Below are 19,033 nucleotides of genomic sequence, written 5' to 3'. Positions count from 1 at the left end.
TGTCCATCTCATTCTCTTGAATGTGATATTTTGGGAACGCTATAAGGGACTTTCTTCAAATTTGACAGAAACATTGACTTGGACTAAAGGTATGAACTGATGAGAATTTGCTGGTCAAAGGTCAAGATCACTGTGACCTCACAAAATATGTTTTTGTCCATAACTCAAGAATTCTTACGTTAAATACCCTTTCACACAAATTCCTGAAAGGGTAAAATGAAGTTATGACATTTTATATCCAAACGGTCAAAGATCAGCCACACTGTGACTTCAAAATGTTTTTCAAAAACACCTCTGTCCATTATCAGGAACAGAGGGGGAGAATTATGACCATATTTACTGCAACTTGACTGGTTGGTGGAGGCATACAACCACAAGCCAGTAATTCCAGTTATTTCTAAACAGCTCTCTACTATTTTTCTATTTTTGGGATTCTTTTATCCAGTTGTTACCCAAAAATAGAAAAACAGTCTTTGCACACTTGTAAACTGACAGGTACTCAGGCAAGTACAAAACAAAGAGAGGCCCTCGCAGTGTGGCTCTAATTATAAGGAAAATGGAGAAAGTGTTAGTTATTGCATTAAGTACCTACTTGTTGTATTTAGTTAGAAAAAATAGGTAATTGATCAGAAGGTAAGTGAAGAATTATTCATAAACGGGCATCAATATCCATCATAGTTTCCTAGCAAGATTTCTTAGATAGGAAATGTGCCAGAGTCACTTTATTCTGTGGAAATTAATGGAAATATGTGTATAACTGCCTGTGTTTTATTTGTTTATCATCATCAGTTTGAAACACAAAATTAAAGAATTTCCAGTGGAACTGAAAATCACAGGTAAGTTTGTAATTCAAGTATATCTCATTTTTAGAAATTTTATCAAAAATTCCTGGAAATAATCTGGATATGTGGGTAAAATCAAGTGTTTCCTATTTATTAATTTACTGGTGTTTATTTGTTTTTTTATTCATGTATTTTTTCTCTTGACGGAAATGAGCTTCCATACATCCATGGTGCAAAAATGATAAACGTAGCATCTTTAAAGTTTTTAAACGGGTCGACCGAGTTTGACGTGAGTCGAGTTTGACATGGGACGTTAAAAAAAATCTCTTGTAGTTTTTATCCGTTCAGCAGTTTCTGTACATTTTGGTTTTCCGCTGAATAGTAAGGACTCTCTGATTTTTCACAGGCTCTCCCATTGTTTTCATGTTTTCATTCAGCGCGAACAAAGGGGCGTCAGGGTCGCTCTCTGATTGGCTCCCAGCCGGGCCCCCCAACGCCGCTGTGCCGCGAGCTCATGCGCGAGCTCCGCCACAACAGATGGACCTCTCGCGCTCTCCTCCTCCTCCTCCTTCTACTAGCTCGTGGTGGATGCACGCGCCCCAAGTGATTGTTTGCAACGGCTGGAGAGCGAGCGAGTTGGTCGAGGAGTTTACCGTTAACGGACAGTAACGGGAGTAAACGGAAAGCCGGAGGAGCTGTAAGAGGAGAACCGCGGCAGAGCGTGCACATCTGTGTTTGGTGAGCCGAGAGAGCAGCTTCAAAAGTCGGCAGGAATCAGACAGAGGCGTCAGTGTCGCTAAGTAGGCTGATCATGATGATGTCTGTGGGTTGATGTGGCGATGTGGACTGGGTGTAGTTTGATAGCCTGACTGTTCGTTCAAAAAGAAGACTGTCTAAATGTTTTGACAACATAAAAAGCAAAATGGACGACAAATATATAGACTAGAAATCTCGATTATTAGTCACATACGTTGCATTTAGTTCACATACAGTGATAATAGGCAGGCTCCGTAGCACTAAATGCGACGGTCCAGCCTAAATTTGGAACAGAAAATGATAGGTAGTCCGTATCTTATCACATTTGGTGTGTACCAGGGAGTGTGCAGCGCTGTGTTTTAGTAAAACGGGTTACATAACAAGCAATAGATAGTTAAGATTCCACTCAGCACACATAAGGCTGGCGAGACAGAGGGAGAGCTTTAAGACAGACCCTCTGCCAAAAAGTGAATACCTCATGTTTTGGCTTGTAATTTACACTCATTTGCCAGTTTATCTGGTGCACTTAAAGTAATGTGATTTAATACAACACCCCTGCAGTGAATCATATGTTTATGTTCAGTTTTTGTTGAGATGTGGGGATTGAACTTTATTGTCATTTTGCTGAGGTGTTGTATTTTGTCTGCCCACATTGATGTTAAAGGGCTAGACAGAGAATTAAAAGCAATATAATACAAGCTGCATCCTGCAAAATGAGCATGAAGTTGAATCAACACCCCTAAATCATAAACCAAACATTCATGAACGTAGGTGGTGTTGGACTGCATTAGCAGACCTAATAATCTAACAACTTCAGTGCACTCTTAATCTTTGATAAAGTCGGCTAGAGCTGCAACCAGGGATTATTTTTCTGGTTAATCGTTTGCTCATAGAACCAGGAAATATTCACGAAACCTTTATGTTTTTGTAATAGTTGCACATACATATATAGATAAGGAGCAATAATAGGTTCAACTTGATCTAGAGAATCTGGAAGCCGAGTCTGGCAGCGTATTTGACAACCCCAGTATGCCTAACAAGGAGCAGGAGAGACAAACACACATACACTATTTTTGGCTCAGTGTTGTGGGATAGTTGCTGGAGCTCAGATGTTTTTTGGTGTTGCTATGACAATGGTGACAATAGTGAGGCAGAGCAGTGGTAATGTGGCGGCTGAAGACCGGGGAGGTGGTGGTGGTGGGTTTGAAAGAGGACAGGAGGAGGTTTGGAGCTATTCATCGTCCATTTCGGGCCAAAGACGTTGACAGAGGAGGTTCAGAGGCAACGGGGCAAGAGGGCAGAAAAACAAGCGTGCATGTGTGTCAATGAAAGAGAGAGAGACAGACAGTGTGTGTGTGAGGGGGAGAAGAGTCAGGAAGTTGTGGTCGTGAGTTTTAAATGGCTTCACAAGGGAGCAAGAAGAAGGCAGAGGAGAGAGCTGAATGGGAAAAACAGTCAGACAGCAGAGAGGAAAGAATTTCCTAATCAGAAAAAGTGGACAGTCGCTAATAAACTGAGTTACCGTGGTATGAAACAACGGAGCAGATGACGGTGAATGAGACGTAAAGATACAGAGGAAAAAGGGAAAGATGGAGGGTGAGGGTTGGCTGACTTTTTAATGAGGCACATGGGAATTCAGGGAGTCAATGAGATCTACATTTGGACTGTTGTTACGTACAGAGAAAAGCTCTGTGATCTGAAAACAGGAGCGGGTCAGCTGTGGGTCAGTCTGGCTGCATTTTATACACTGCTGTTGGCTTCAAAACAAAAAAGCAGAGACAGATTTCTGGAGTCTAAATGTCAGACAGATCATTTCCGCAGAAACAAGGCCCTCTGGCTATAATGGACAGCAGTTATAATTGGTTTGGATCTGTTTTGATTAGATCTGAAGGTAATTTATACAGTTTTATAGGCTTTAGAGCTTCAATGATTAGTCAATTAATAGATAAATCAATCCAAAAAAAAAATTATCTGCATCTCTTCACTAATCATTTAAGTAATTTCTCAAGCACAAATACCAAATATTCATGGTTCCAAGTTCTTTGGACTGTTTATGGGACAAAGACATGTGAAGAAGTCACCTTTAACTTTGGGAAGCTATGATGGACATTTTTCACATTTTTAAAAAATGTTTTACAGAAAAAGCCATAAATCGATCAAAAAAAACAAAAAACAGATGAATCAATACCAAAAATAATGATCACTTGTTGCCCTGATTGTAGCGCAGAGAATCAGTATTTGGCATCAAATGTCTCACCAGATTTGTAGTCTTGTTTGCTGATTCCTTCATGTGTTTTAAATTACATTTTCCCTTTTTTAGACTGGTTTGACACATCTGAAAGGTTTTCTTTCTACTGTTAATGAACACTGTGTTCATCTTCAAGCAGAAAGGTATGAAAATGAACTTGTATGCCTAACAGTACATTAGCCATTGCAGCCAGGGGAAGACAAGGCTTTGCCACAGCTGGACAATATCTCATATCATATCACAACATCAATATTGCACTGAAGTATCTCCCAGCTTTATCCTGTGGTTTGAGAAAACTCTGAGAGCTCTGATCTGAAGAAAACCACTAAATTCCCTTTGTATAAAGTCAGAAACATACACCTAGCAAAGGCCTAAACAAGTCTATTTGAGTCTGCAAACTTTTCACCAGCAGCGAACACCACACAGGACACACAGAGTAATTATTACAGCAGTGAATGACAATCTAGCAGCAGCCTCAAAGGTTAAATGGTTTGATCTTTATTGTAGGAGCCAGAGGTAACATCAGGGAAGGATCAGTTTTTGTTATCAGACAGCAATCTAGTTGACTTAAAGTTCACATTGACTTGCCAGACAATTACATCATTGTCTTGGTTTGATGGGCAGCTGCCATCAGCTGTTAATGAGTCCACGAGCATGGCTGCCCTTGACCACGACCGCAGTATTAAAGACTAATGATTCCCATTGTGTGGGTCAATGGTGGCTTCTGAGCGTTTGACAGGGCCTAATATAGGTGCTGAAATATTGATAGAGCTTGGCAGGGGGCTGGGCCGATTGGTGTTTAATATTTAATTTGATCACAATAACTGAGCACATTTGTTTCAGAGATTGACAGCCTCTGGTTATTTATCAAAACTGTATGTTTAAAGGTACTGCATTATTCTGCCTGTCAGATTTTGAATATCTTTATTGACACCAACCTGTTAGGTGTGTTTCTGATGTGAGGGTGATAATGGGGGTAAGGCAGTGTGGGTGTTATCAGATTTTGCTCATGTGTGTAAACTACTGTTGGGCGTGCATGATAATTCATCCGTGCTGCTTGAATTGAGGAAGTTTTGGGCCGTGTTAAGGGCTAGTGTCAGTTTCCTGCGTTTCCTGTGTGACTGACTGAGTAAACGAGGAAGTGATTTAGCGGAAGGGGAGTGCTTCCTTTTAACGCCCCCACTCTTCTCCGTCTGTTTGCTGTCACACTCGCAAGAAAAGACCCCGTGGGCTGATTTGAAATCTACACCTGAATGACAACTCTGCTAATACCTAGGGATATATTCTGAGTCTACCTGTCTAATCTCTCGCTCTCTCTTCTCCACATCCTCAGCTCTCTCTTTCTGGTGACTCAACGAGATCATACAGTCGTCACCACGGTAAGATCACTTGTAGTCGTGGAACAGTTACACCATACCTATTGAGCAGGCAGGTCTCTGTGTCTTTAATATTAATATTTTGTTGGTAGCTATGTTTTTTTAACAGTAATATGGAAAGTTAAGTTAGACTGACGGTCAGACAGACACGGTTTTCAACTTATCAACAGAACTTTAAAGGTCACCAGCAGTAGTTTTACATGTTTTAACCCATTTACCACAAATCACATGTAGTTTATGCTGCTGTATCTTAAAGGTGTGTTAATTTTGTCCTCTGTTAAAGCAACCATTGATTTCCTTTAGTTGGTGAGTTTTGAAACTTAAAGTATGCTCTTCAAGTTAATTTAAGTTAATTACTGTGATGAAATATGTGCTTACAGAATTTAAACTGAACACAGACTTGATGTTCACTGTGATGGATTACATAAAGTTTGCCATGTGATTTTGGTACCATACAGAAATCAGTCGAGTCCAGGAGTTGCTTCAAACAGTAGGAAAATTACATAAACACAACCAAGAGTCTAAGGTCATGCAAGTAGCACTGTGGGACTGTACAGTAATGCTCTGCTCTAAATACTAACGTCAGCATGTTAACTCCCTCACAGTGAATAATGCTAACATGCTGATGTTTAGCTGGTATAATGGTTACCATGTTAACCACCTTAGTTTAGCCTGTTAGCCAACCAACATTTAATAATTAGCAGTAGCCATTAAGTACAAGCCAAGGTAGATGGTTATGTCATTAGTTAAAGTGACAATATGCAACTACCTTAAAATAACAGCTTCAGATTCATTTCAATGGTACACTGACATGTAATAGGAGAATGGCGTCTCTATTATTCTCACTCTGCACCACAAATGCCTGTGGGATCTGTTGGGTCTCTCTCTGTAAATGTAATAAGATAAAAAGTGCAGTCTAGACCTGCTCTATATGTACAGTGCCTCGAGATAACTTCTGTTGTGAATTGGCACTTGGACTTGACTGTTCTTGCACTATGTAACTTGGTTTGAGTGGGTACGATCTCCTGCGAGAAGCGTCACACATAGAAGAAGCTAGTTCAACAATTCTTTCTTTCTTTAATCTATTAACCCCTTTGATTAATTTTGTGTTTGTTGCCTGAGCCATTGATAGGCTTTATTTTCTGTGCATGAGCTGTTAACTTGTACGCTGCTTATGAGGATTTTCATTTTTTTTTTTTTTTTTCATTTTACACCATTGCAAACTGAGTATCTTTGGGTCTTGGGTTGTTAGTTGGACAAAGTAAGACAATTTATAGACCAAGCAACTAATCGATTCATCAAAAATATAATCGGCAGTTGTTCCAGCCCAAGACAGCTCACCTGAAACCACACATGTGAACATCATGTTGGCAGGGAATCCTCAGAGTAATCAGGATCTATCCTCAGGGCTCTCAGGATGTCTGCACCAATCCATCCAAAGGTTGTCAAGACATTTGGCTAAAAGCCAATAACGTCAGCCTCTCAGATGGCGCTAGAAGATAAGTCAGGGGATCACTAAAGTCAATAGGATGCATCCTCTGCAGACTGTAGAAGTCTGTATCAAATTTCATATAATATCATAATTCATGTAAATATTTATTATTTAGTATATATTTAACTAAACTTTTTTAACACACACTTTTTTAAAAGATCCACTGTTGCGTGTGTTTGTGTGTGAAGGCAAAGAATAGAAAGACAGATAGAAAACAACATTAATTTCAGTAACACAGGGACTAAAATGTAAAAGTTCATGTTGCAAGAGTTTGAGATGAATCCTCTTAGACGAGTTGTGAAATGTCTTCAGTTCTTCGGCTGCATGTCAAGTGGATATAAAGAGATATAAATGTTTAAGAAGCTGAAATAATTTGGTGCAGCAGGTGGCCCATGTGTCCTACACCTGTTCATCTCTTTCCGGAGGCTTCTGTCCTGCTTCCTCTGTCGATACACAAAGACAAATACACACACACACTCTTTCAGCACAGAGGGAGGATAAACTCTACGGGGTCGATGGCAGAGTGCCATTTTAAACAGCTGCATGTGTGTGTTTGTGTGTTTTGTGTAGAGGAGGGAGAAAGGCATAAGGACAGAATTAACAGGGTGTCAGGAAAGAGAAAAAAAAATATTGTCGGCAAGTGGAAGACGAGAGCGTGGAGAACAGCTGTTTCAGTCCATCACACAACAAATATTTTGATTGTGTAGAGAGACATAGTGATGGTTTAACTATCAGTCGGCTTGTATCTTGAAGGAAATAGTTGACAGGAAAGTAGATATGATCTGCTGTTATTGTTTGCCGTCTGGAGCTTTACCCCCTCCTCCTCCTCCTCCTCTTCCTGCAGTCACTTCTCCTCGTCTCCTCGCTGCCCTCTTCGTGTCTGCGCTGGCTGCCGGTCATGAGGAGTCATGAGACTGAATCAGATGGATGAAAATTATTAACTCGCTGTGTGTTGCTTCTTTGTCTCCCAGCTCCTCTGATGCTTACTGAAAATGGATGACACACAGGACGGGGTTCAGATTGGAGAGAACAAGTTCATCAGCAAGTAAGGACTGAATACTGCACTGTTATTCACACTCACACATATACAGATGCCTGTATACACATGTGAAATACATGATAAACTCATGTCGAACAGAAAAAAAATCCATTATTAACCTTTGGTATGTGTATGTTGGTTTAGTGTTTAAAATAACAGTGTGTGGAAAGCGGATGTTAAAGCACCACACTAGTGGTTATACAGGTTTCAGCCTGTTAATTACTCATAAATATGTGCATGGTTTACTTCACTGAGGTCCATTTTCCCAGCATACAGATTTTTTTGTATTTAATGATTCATATCAGATGCAGAATCACCTTTGTCAAGCAAATTTCTAGTTTCTGTAAGTTGATTTTCAAACTGCACTGAAATGAATTCATTTCAAATGCTGCCCTTACGTCAGGGAAACAACCTAACCACAGTTCATATGCCTTGGGAAGTGGTCAGCAGTGATGTGAAGTACACATTATTTATCCAAAATCGGCAGCATGCTCCTTTAAACAGCAGCTCCTCCTCAGTGATTCAACATCTCTGTCTCCAGGGCAACAGTCCTCTCCCATCTTAAGACGTACAACCTTTACTATGAAGGACAAAATCTACAGCTCAGACACAGAGAAGTGAGTATTTACGACTACATGCATGTGTGTTTGTTTACATTTATTTTATCCTTGTTTTCAATAGAAGCACCAGAATGTCTCCACTTTTCACTGCTGTCTGTCTGACTCCCTGTCACCCTTTTCACTTTAGCCTTCAGTCATTTGCAATTTAATATACCTTACCCATTATACACTCTGGCCCAAAGGGGTAATAACTGTCCATTGTGTGTATTTATATGTGCGTGTGTGTGTGTGCATTGATCACAGCTCCTCTCCTCTCTCCCAACAGGAAGAGGGGGAGCTGATTGTCGAGGGTTTGCTAAATATCTTCTGGGGCCTGCGGCGACCAATCAGGCTGCAGATGCAGGACGACCACGAGCGAATCCGGCCACCCCCCTCCTCTACATCCTGGCACTCGGGTTGTAATCTGGACAGTCAAGGGTAAGAGGTCCAGACAGATCCAGTTACACCTCGCTGACCGGAAACTGGTGATAAGCAGTAGGTCAGGGAGGCAGATATAGATTATGTCTTATGTCCCTGCAGAAACAAAGTTTGGTAAATCCCTCATTAAAACACCAATTGGTAACAGCTCATTAATAAAAGTAAACCTTTTAACCCACACTTCTGGCTCAGCTTTTGATTTTGCCTTAGTGTCACTTGGCTCAAAGCCTTTTTTCAGCTCTTTAATCCCACTCATCAAATGAAGCTATTCTCGTTCCCAGGTTAACAGGCCTGCATGCAACTGACGTGGGTGTTACTTACAGGAAATAGACAAAATAACTTGAAAATTATATGAAAAAGGCCTTTATTTCACCTTGTATATGTTTCCTTTCTTATTGTTTTTTTTTCATCCTAAAATGGACACAAAAATGTCAGTAAGCACAAATTATACAACAGTGAACATCACAACAACACTGACACCAGAGGAGCCCACCACCCTTCATCCTCCCACCCACCAGCAAGTAAATAAAAACAATGATAGTTAGCTGCATTTACCAGCAACAGACAGAAAAAATGTCTGGCTCAATCCAAAAAATTGCAAAAAAAACTACAGGAACTACTCTCACAAGTCCAGTACATCTCAAACACATTACAGACTGCATCAACAAAGAGGAACAGCTGTCACAAGTTGAAACTAAGCAGCAGCGATGTGGCGTATAAACAGTGTGTGGTGCACAAGTTGTAAACAAAATGCTGCCACTTGGCAGGAAATGAGACTCACCCCTGTATCAGTGTTGTGGTTATGTTGTTAAATTAAAAGCCCTTATTCTTACACTGCTGACATTACTTACAGTAATTCCTCACTTTTGTTTCATATACAGCCAGTGTCATTAGATGTAATAACCGCCCATATCTATAAAATATTTTTCGGCCTTCTTTACAGCTCTTGTTCTTTTAGCACTCTGTGTCTTCGTTTCTTACTCTGTGCTCTCTCTTGTTTCCTTTTTAAAGTTCCCCCAACAGCACAGATGGTCAACAGACAACACAGCAGAGCCCGCCCACAGTGGAAGTGACGCCACCTGACAACCAACCAGAGGACAATGGAGTGATGGAAGAACAGACACAAGGTGAGTGGCTTTACTGACTGTGTGTGTCAGTGGCTGTGTATTACTCGCTTGGCTGTAATAAAGATGCAGGAAACAAAATTATATATCAGTCCCAAGTATGCATAGTAGAAACAACTTGTCTTATCAGTTGCCAAGACAAAAAAAAGAGCTTTGGATTAGGTTCACTGAGATCAAATTAACTCAGCTCTGAAAAAACACTGTGGACCAAATCTCTAATTAACTCTCAGCTGTTTTATATAAGCACACAATCACTGTTGGGTGGAAACCTCACCTTCAAAACTTCTCGTGGGCAAGGAATTAAAACTTTATTTTTAGTTTGTCCAGATGTGTTTTAAAGTTTATCTCAAGCCTAAGAGGAGGTGTATACTCAGCAGAGATGAAAACATAAAACTTGCACATGACAAAAAAGTGAGCACCAGTTTTCTGTCATTTTTGCTTCTTATTTGCTTCTTCCATGTGACATGATTAAATTCAGTGTTATCCACCATTTGAGCATAAGTAAGGAATAGTTAGCATTGTAAATCCACTCTAAAAAAAACACTGGACCAAATCTCTAATTAACTTTCATCTGTTTTATATAAGCACACCATCACTGTTGGGTGGAAGCCTCACCTTCAAAAAGGCAACTTCTCATGGGCAAGGAATTAAAACTTTATTTTTAGTTTGTCCAGATTTGTTTTAGAGTTTATATCAAGCCTAAGAGGAGGTGTATACTTGGCTAGAATAAAAACATAAAACTTGCACATGATAGTGGTGACTAATGAGTGAGCACCACATTTCTCTGTCATATGAGTTTATCGTAACTTTGAAATAGAAATTTTATTTCCAGTTCTGTACATGTGACATGAATAAATTCAGTGTTCTCCACCATTTGATCTTGACTTAGTATCTTTAGAGGACATTAAATAATAACCAATAATCTAAGCTAATGATTGTTGATTGGACAGAGGACAGTGAGAGCTCCGCTCAGCTCCTCAGGACGAAGAGTGATGCCGGGGTCTTAAGACGGGGTCAGCGACGGTCGCCGAGCGACCAGAGGAAATTACGGCGCCATCGCTTCTCCATCAATGGACACTTCTACAACCACAAGGTGACGCCAGCCACACAAGTTTGGCAGTGGAAGAGTTTATTCGCCACTTTTAAACAGATTCTGGAACACTTTATGTCCCCCTGTATAGCATTTATTAGAGGACATAAACAGTTAATAATGTGTAGTGTTTATTAATGTACAGTATTTGTCAGCAGTTCTAAGTTCTCCTATGAAGACGTATTTTATAGTACTACAGCAGTGTTTTATTAAATGTGACCAATATATGTATATATCTGTGCACAAATAAATACAAAGTTATATAGAAATGTAATTGATTGATTGTAATTGTTTTCCTCCATCAGACAGCAGTGTTTACTCCTGCTTTCGGCTCAGTGACTAACGTTCGGATCAACAGCTGCATGAGAACACCTCAGGTGCTGCGAGTCCTCCTCAACAAGTTCAAAATTGAAAACAGCCCAGATGATTTTGCGCTCTACCTTGTCCATGCAAGTGGAGGTGAGCGTGAATTACCACTCAGTTTATTTCCTGTTTGTCCCAGGTGTAAGAGTGATGTAGCGAGAGATCAAGACATTGATTTCAGCCATAATGAGAAAATATTATTGGTTATTTTTGTTGTGTTAATCAGTGCGATTGTGGATGTGTTGATGTTTCAGAGCGTGTGAAACTGAAGCGGAGCGACTATCCTCTGGTGCTGAGAATAATGCAGGGTCCTTGTGAGCAGGTCTGCAAAGTTTTCCTCATGGAAGAAGATCTGGGGGAGGAAGTCACATATGATGTAAATCACCATCATTTACTTTAACTGCTTCTTCAAAGAGGCCTCAGAGATACAGAGAAATGACTCCTTGCTATGAATGAATGTGTCTTACTCCTTCTCTGTGACAGTGTGTGACAGTACCCTTTTATTTTTCTCTCAACAGCGTCTCTTTTTTTCTGCTTTGTCATGACTTTTCTCTTCTCTTCCACCAGGTGGCGCAGTATATCAAGTTTGAGATGCCTGTCCTGCAGAGTTTTATCACCAAGCTGAAGGAGGAGGAGGATAGGGAGGTGCAGAAACTCAGGAGAAGGTACAAAAAGATATATAACCCTCAAACTGTCATACATCATTCATAGTATTATAATTACTATCTGATGTATCCTCGCCGACACAGACATTTATTCTTACTTGTCTGCTTGTACCTGCAGGTATAATTACCTGCGGTGTATCATTGAGAAGCAGCTGCGTTGTCTTCCAGAGGGGGCGACATGTATGTGATCTGCTCATGGTGAGGACTCCACCTCCAGCACATCAAACTGTCAAAAACCTTTCCCCCTCCTGAGTACAAAATCCTCCGTCCAAGAATTAGCTGACAAGAACCCAGCATATCCCTCTGCATGGAGTCTTTTTCAAATAATTCAACCAATCACCTTACAGATAAACTCGCAACATGCCATCTTGTGTGCATGTTAAGTGTGACCATTCAGCAATAGTCTTGAGAGTCCTGACGACTCACTCAGACCCGATTGTTTTATCTCTTTTCTTTGTCTTTGTCGCCACATACAGTAAACACAGGAAGATGTTCCTCTACACCTGTGTAATTTTAGTGTCTTCGCAGTGAAGTACTGTGCAGAATGAGCCTAAAATGTGACTTCTTATCTTCCCCACCACCAAGACTGCAAGCTGATTCCCAAAATCAATTTAAAGCACAAACATCACATTATATGGTCCCAGCAAAGTGCCTGTTCAAAGGTTTCTCCAAGCACAAAGACACAAACTTTGATAAAATATTGTGAAGTTATCGTTCTGTGGAAAATTCTACGGAAATTCTGAGGGTTTTAACGAGAGCGTAGGAATCCGGGGTTAAACCACATCAGACCACACAGTTTGGGTCGAATGTGAAACCAAACAAACCACACGCAAACAGTTGTGCCCTATAGTCTTATATTGCACTTGGTGCTCTTATTTTCCTCACTGTTTGAGAATTTGTTAAACATTGTAATTGGAGGAATATGATTGACCCCTCCCCCCTCAATTTTATTGCAGCTGGGAACTTCACTGCAGAAATTATTAAAGGCCGTGAGAACAAATAATCTGTTTACGTTGTTACCATCAGTCTGATGTTAACAACAGTTGCCCTTTTTCTGCAGACATGGAAACTGAATGTTTAAGACATTTTATGATTGAAGTTAAAGGAATAGTTTGGCATTTTGAGAAATGCATTCATTCATTTCCTTGCTCACAGTTACATGAGAAGATTGATACCACTCTCATGTCCGTACAGTATGTATGAGGCTACCACTGGCTGCTTAGCTTAGCTCATCTTATCTTAGCTTAGTTTAGCATAAAGATTGGAAACATAGAGAAACAGCTAGTCTGGCTCTGTCAAAACAAAATCCACCTATCAGCAGCTCTAAAGCTTAATAATTAACATTTTATATCTAATTTATTCTGCACAAAACATATCTGTACAAAAACTGTGTGAAGTGTGAAAATGAAAGGTTTATTTCTTACATAACCTCCTGTAACATGGCAGTTTGTCTTTTTTTACACCTTTTTGTGGAGATTAAACAGACAAGATATAATGTTTTAATTACTAGCCTTTTAGAAAAGCTGGTAGATAGATTTGGTTACCTTTTCTTAAGCTAAGCTAACTGGCTGCTCACTGTAGCTTCATATTCACCACACAGACATGAGAGTGCAGTAAACTGTCTCATCAAACTCTCAGCAAGAAACTGGATCAGTATACTTTTTTCCTGGTCGTCTAATTGTCCTTACATGCATTCATGCCTTAGATAAGATGACGAGTGATGAGATATTAAGCACAGTAAAATACTACTTGATAGATGAACAGTTTCAACATTAGAAGTTAAATAATAACATCCAACAAAGTGAAGCACAAAACAAGTGAAATCCCACAAGACTGTGAATTAGACTGATGATCTTTAATGTGTGAATGATCATTTCAGAGCAGCACAGTTTGCCTCCGCATGTCCGGCGCTTTGCATATGTCCGATTTTGTCTGTGAAAGACCACTGGTTCAGTATTTGTTGACATTCATGTTGAACATTTCCCCATACAGTACACAGTGGACTTTGTCAACAAGAGTGTGCGTGTGTGTGTGTGTGTGTGTGTGTGTGTGTGTGTGTGTGGTTCTCAGAGTGTGCATGTTATATTTTTAGTGACTCTTTGCTTGCTTTTGTATTGTCTTTTACAAAATAATGAAGAAACCAGTCCTTAAAATGTTCAGAACTCATGCCGCTACTTTGAAAATGTAGGGTTGTTTTTTTTTTTTCGTACGATGATTGTTATTTAATAAAAAAAGTTATCCTGAGACAAGATGTACATATATATCTGTAATCTCCTTCTGCTTCGTTCAGGGTCAGTGGGTGAAAAGCCAAGCATGTTATGTAATGATGTTTAAATCTTGGGTTGTATAATTCAAAGTAATATAATGGTGCAATTTTCTCATACAGACGAGATATAACATCAGTCGTACTCGAAGCTTCTGGAGAGATGGTTAAGTGCTCTGGTTCATTCACTCAGTGGGAAGTTAAATAATTAAGACAAAATTAGAAACACACACAGTCACTGTCACAGGTATTTATGTGCGATGTCGGTGGTACAGCAGCTTAGTCTAAACTCAGCCAATGAACAGGTGTGAGTCAGAGTGATCCACGCCACCTGAATGAGATTGTCTGGAGGATAACAAGCTGCCCCTGAAACATACTTTCCTACAGACGGTCAGAGGAGTCTGAGCTGCACACACTTTGTGGACGAGGAACATCATCTGAACTGACGCATTTCAACAGGTGAGATTGTTTATTCTTAGAGAAGGAGAATAATTATTTAATATAAAATGGTGTGAAGATTTTCAGCAATGTTCATTATTTTCCTCTGTTGTTTTTGTAGCATATTTCCCTTATTTTTAGACAATGTTTTTTAATGTTTCCTATTTAATGTTTCTGCTGCACAAATTAGGGCTTATCTCTATGAAGCACAGTTAATGATGACACTGGGAAGCAGAGTGCTCCAGATTGAATCAGATTCAAGATGAAATGTTTTGTCTTCTCTGAGTCTGTATCTGTAATCTGAGAATCACTGGATTATTCTCAAACAAAGTGACCTGGTGTAATTATAGCTCAGAGGATACAGATTAGAGTTTGTTGACGGCAGAGCAAATGATGTCAGTGCTGCTCACTGGGAATATGCTGCAGTCAGTGATTGTTTACTTAAGTAAATGTTGCAATACCACGCTATAAAAGCACTCCATTAGCAAGTTACGTTTCATGTAACAGTACAGAAGAATTTGCAAAACAATGTACTTAAATTATGAAAAGTAAAAGTGCGCATGATACAGAACGGTCACCATGGCTGTTATTAAATTATTATTGATGTTTTAATATATGTGTTATTTTGGTGTTGCATTTGGTTGAGGTGGAGTCAGTTTTAACAGCTTCATATACTGTTACGTACTTTAAATCTATAATAATGCATAATAATTTCTACAATTTATGACCTTGATCTGAAAAGTAACTAGTAACTAAATCTGTTACATAAATGTAATTAGGTAAAAAGAAAACATCTTCTGAATTGCAGTGGAGTAGAAGCATTAAATGGCTTGTAAAGAAACCACTTGAGTAAAATACACATTTGTCAAAGCTGTAAATACAGTACTAAATGTACTTTACACAACTGCATATAGTGCAACAGTTTTTAATTACTTGTTACTATTACAATTTTATATATATATAACATTAGCAATCTAATGATATTTCAAACACAGATTGCTTTATATTACATTACATAGTAATATATTATTACTGTATGGCATATATTACATATTCAGCACATATATACTTTAACTTGTCATTATGTATATTTTATTATTATTTATACTTGTATACTTAAATTATAAATACATTATGGCTCCTCTGGTTGCACTACTATATTTATTTTTGCACTAATCAGTCTAAGATACTGTAAATATATATTGTGTGCAGCCTTTTATGCCATGGCTCTAATTTCTGGAATTTCTTATTTGTATATATTTAATTCAGACAGATCTTTGTCTGTTTTTTGGGGTTAGACATTGAGAAAACATTTATTTAATGCTAACGAAACAGTTGTTTATCCATTGTGATCATTACTGCAGTAGGTCTAGAACCACACTGCATCTGACAGATCCTAATTAAAGGGCATTAGAGATTATGAAAGCTATCTGATCCCATCTCAGCTGCAGTGTTAAGTTGTGCTGCAGCAGTGACGCTGCTTGTGTAAGATGTGTTTGTTTAAGCTGGATTAAGAGCCATGATCTGTACTGCTCTTAATTTATCAGACATAAAAATACATCGCAGCAGGACTAAAGCTGCAGTGAGAACATCTCCTCAGTCTGTTGATGTGTTTTGAAGGAGCTGTCCAGAATCATGTAACTAAAAAACTAAATTTATCAACACAATAGATACCAAGTCTCTCTTGTTTCGAGAGTACAACACTCTCCAGTAAAAAAATTCTTGCCTCCTAATAATGTTTCCTTTGTCTATTTTTTTTCCAGAAAAAAAAATTAATGTTGGGTCTTCAGAAACTGCCCATCACAGTGGCCCTCTGCCTGCTGCTCCTTGCCACACTGTTACCCAGCTCTGAGGCCCGCCGTGGTCGTGGAGGTGGCTTCAGCCGAGGTGGAGGAGGCTTGAGCCGGGGCTGGGGCGGCGGTGCTGGTCAGGCTTACAGACCCGTCCAGAGCAGTGGCCCCAGTGCAGGGAAAATAGCAGGGGCAGCTGCAGCAGGCGCTGTAGGAGGAGCGATGCTTGGATCTGCCTTGAGCCGCCCCGGGTATGGGTACGGGTATGGTGGATACGGAGGATATGGGGGATATGGTGGATATGGAGGATATGGGGGATATGGGGGGGGCTATGGCCCACGGTTCGTAGGTGGTGGTGGCTACGGCCCCAGGTCTGGCTATGAGCCAGAGGGCTCTGGAGATATGGAGTACTACACCGGAGCATCCAGTGGCCCCATCTACAACAGTATCATCGTTGTTATCGGCTCCCTGATGTCCCTGCTGATGGGCCACTGGGTGGCAGTCATGTAGAGCTGGACTCAGAGCTGAGATCCCAAAAACAGACAGAACAAATTCTGACCAAAAATAATCCACGACCTGACAGAAAACAGGACTATTTTTGGTTTAACGTCCAGTGTGACCTAAAATATGATCTTTGAGTGATGAAAAGCTGTGTCCAACTTCTTTTCCTGACACTTGAGTGACTCTCCATGAGGACAGGAAGAGGACTATGACCCATTTAAACTCCGCAACACGTCAGTGTGACACCATACTTTAATCAGCAGGTGTACTGATTAACAAAGAAAACACACTCCCTGTAGATAATTGTCAGAGTCGTCAGATAATTTGACTCGATGAATCACTCTGCATTGTATCCCATGCTACCGTTTCTCCTTTTAACGTGTTCAGTCTTTTTATACTTTTGATGATTTTGGTGGCGATGATGATGATGGTACTAATGATGGCGAGTGTTTTCTAGCAAACACATTCTCCATAAGCAGTCTGAGAGGATAGAGGAGGAGTAAAATTAGATGTGTAATCAGGTTAAGGCTACCTCATGAAATCATGTCAGGACCAGAGTTTAAGAGCAGCTACACACTTCATATGATAACGCCATCCCTCTTTGTATTTCATCATAACTTAATAATTCTTCCCGTATCTTAGATTTTCAGTGCATTACTTGTATATGTATACTTTACCTGATTAAAGTACATGTTTTATGCCATTTTGTAGACTTTTAAGAGAGAAAATGTGGTCCTATGTTTGATATTGTTCTATGAGTAAAAAGAACTTAGAACAAACATTGCTGTTGATTTTTATTGTGTACATTGTTGTGATTGTTGTGAGACACCATTCACCATTGTGACCTGCTAAAATAGCAGTGACTGATCTACTGTGTTGACATTGTTTAGATTTCTCAACACACATTTAGTGAACACAGATAAAATAGACTTGATGAAAACTCATAGTTTTGAGCTTTAACAGCTGGTTCCTGACTAAACAGCAGGAGACAAAAGTAAACTCAACTCAAGCTCCAGTGTTTTGCTTGCTCCAGAGCTTTCAACAATATCTCACTGCCATTGATTGGCACATTGATCTTTCAAGTATAGCATTTAAACTGAAAAGTGCCATCGACCCTTGACAATCCTGTTGTCAATACTGTCAATACTGATGTGTAATGATATAATGTTCATAGTGTTTACCAACTTCCTAGGCTGATAAGAATTTTAACCTGATGATGGAGAAAAATAAAAAGTCAGGCACCAGTTTATTACACATAATCCTGAGGGAAACGTGAATTTAATGGCAATCCATCCAGTAGTTATTGAGATAATGTTGCCTGGATCAAAGTATCCTCGGTGATAACATATGGACAAGACAAGTGCAGTTATTTCATTTCCATCAGCATCTCGCTGGGTATCATAATACATGTCAGTTCCATTAAGGTGCACAAGCTTTGCGGTTGTGTTTGGCCTGTCAAAGCATTTCAACATCAAGAAATGGAAACCAGAGAGGTGGTCGCGGGGCGTGTGGTGTTCATGACTCAGCCTTTCAGATGACATTTAACAGCCTGGCTTACATCATGTCAGCTTCACAAGATGTCTGCTTTCTTCTCTGTCCTCCTCAGTGCAGTAGTAACCATCTCAGATTCTGATGTTTATGCAATGTTTGTTAATATTATATTAAACAAACAGCAGCGTTCTGTGGGCACCATCACAGGCTCAGACCTGAAACACTAATAAGTGCTGACACAGCCCTCATGTTGTTAAGATGTTGCTACAACAGACTTGACTTTTTACTCAAAGTCTGAGTGTTGGATGACAAACTAAAACACCCAAATGAAAGCCAAAGCAAACTGAGTTAAGTGTAAAGAGTGTAAAATGAATATCATGAAACTTCAGTTTTTATGAAACTAAATTTCTGCAGTACCAATGTTTTTTTTTTTGTTTTTTTTGCTATTTTATACTTTATATTGACACTTGCTTATCTAGATGTTGCCATAGTCCTGCCAGTCGTTCCCCTTAAACACTGACTCAGACTTTGACCATTTGTGCATCATCGCTGCACCACTCCCCTGTCAGCTGACCCCT

General features: G+C 39.7%; 2 protein-coding genes across 3 annotated transcripts; both read left to right on the top strand.

Moving 5' to 3' along the window:
• Positions 1-1,306: 1,306 nt before the first annotated feature.
• rassf2b (Ras association domain family member 2b) lies at positions 1,307-14,227 on the top strand. Of its 2 annotated transcripts, none has more exons than XM_018673995.2 (11): positions 1,307-1,520; positions 5,120-5,165; positions 7,626-7,699; positions 8,235-8,310; positions 8,579-8,730; positions 9,742-9,857; positions 10,805-10,947; positions 11,250-11,403; positions 11,562-11,683; positions 11,875-11,972; positions 12,091-14,227. In XM_018673995.2, the coding sequence occupies exons 3-11, from the start codon at positions 7,647-7,649 to the stop codon at positions 12,158-12,160; spliced, it is 984 nt and encodes a 327-aa protein (XP_018529511.1). In that variant the 5' UTR covers positions 1,307-1,520; positions 5,120-5,165; positions 7,626-7,646; the 3' UTR covers positions 12,161-14,227. The 2 variants fall into 2 exon arrangements, with proteins under 2 accessions (XP_018529511.1, XP_018529526.1); XM_018674010.2 differs by lacking the exon at positions 1,307-1,520 and adding an exon at positions 1,542-1,582.
• sprn2 (shadow of prion protein 2) lies at positions 12,150-17,753 on the top strand. The gene is made up of 3 exons (XM_051075103.1): positions 12,150-12,170; positions 14,623-14,694; positions 16,437-17,753. The coding sequence occupies exon 3, from the start codon at positions 16,449-16,451 to the stop codon at positions 16,971-16,973; it is 525 nt and encodes a 174-aa protein (XP_050931060.1). The 5' UTR covers positions 12,150-12,170; positions 14,623-14,694; positions 16,437-16,448; the 3' UTR covers positions 16,974-17,753.
• Positions 17,754-19,033: the final 1,280 nt, after the last annotated feature.

This window comes from Lates calcarifer, linkage group LG13, assembly GCF_001640805.2.
Source record: "Lates calcarifer isolate ASB-BC8 linkage group LG13, TLL_Latcal_v3, whole genome shotgun sequence".
Classification (NCBI taxonomy): Eukaryota; Metazoa; Chordata; class Actinopteri; family Centropomidae; genus Lates; species Lates calcarifer.
This window is presented reverse-complemented; position numbering and strand designations above follow the sequence as displayed.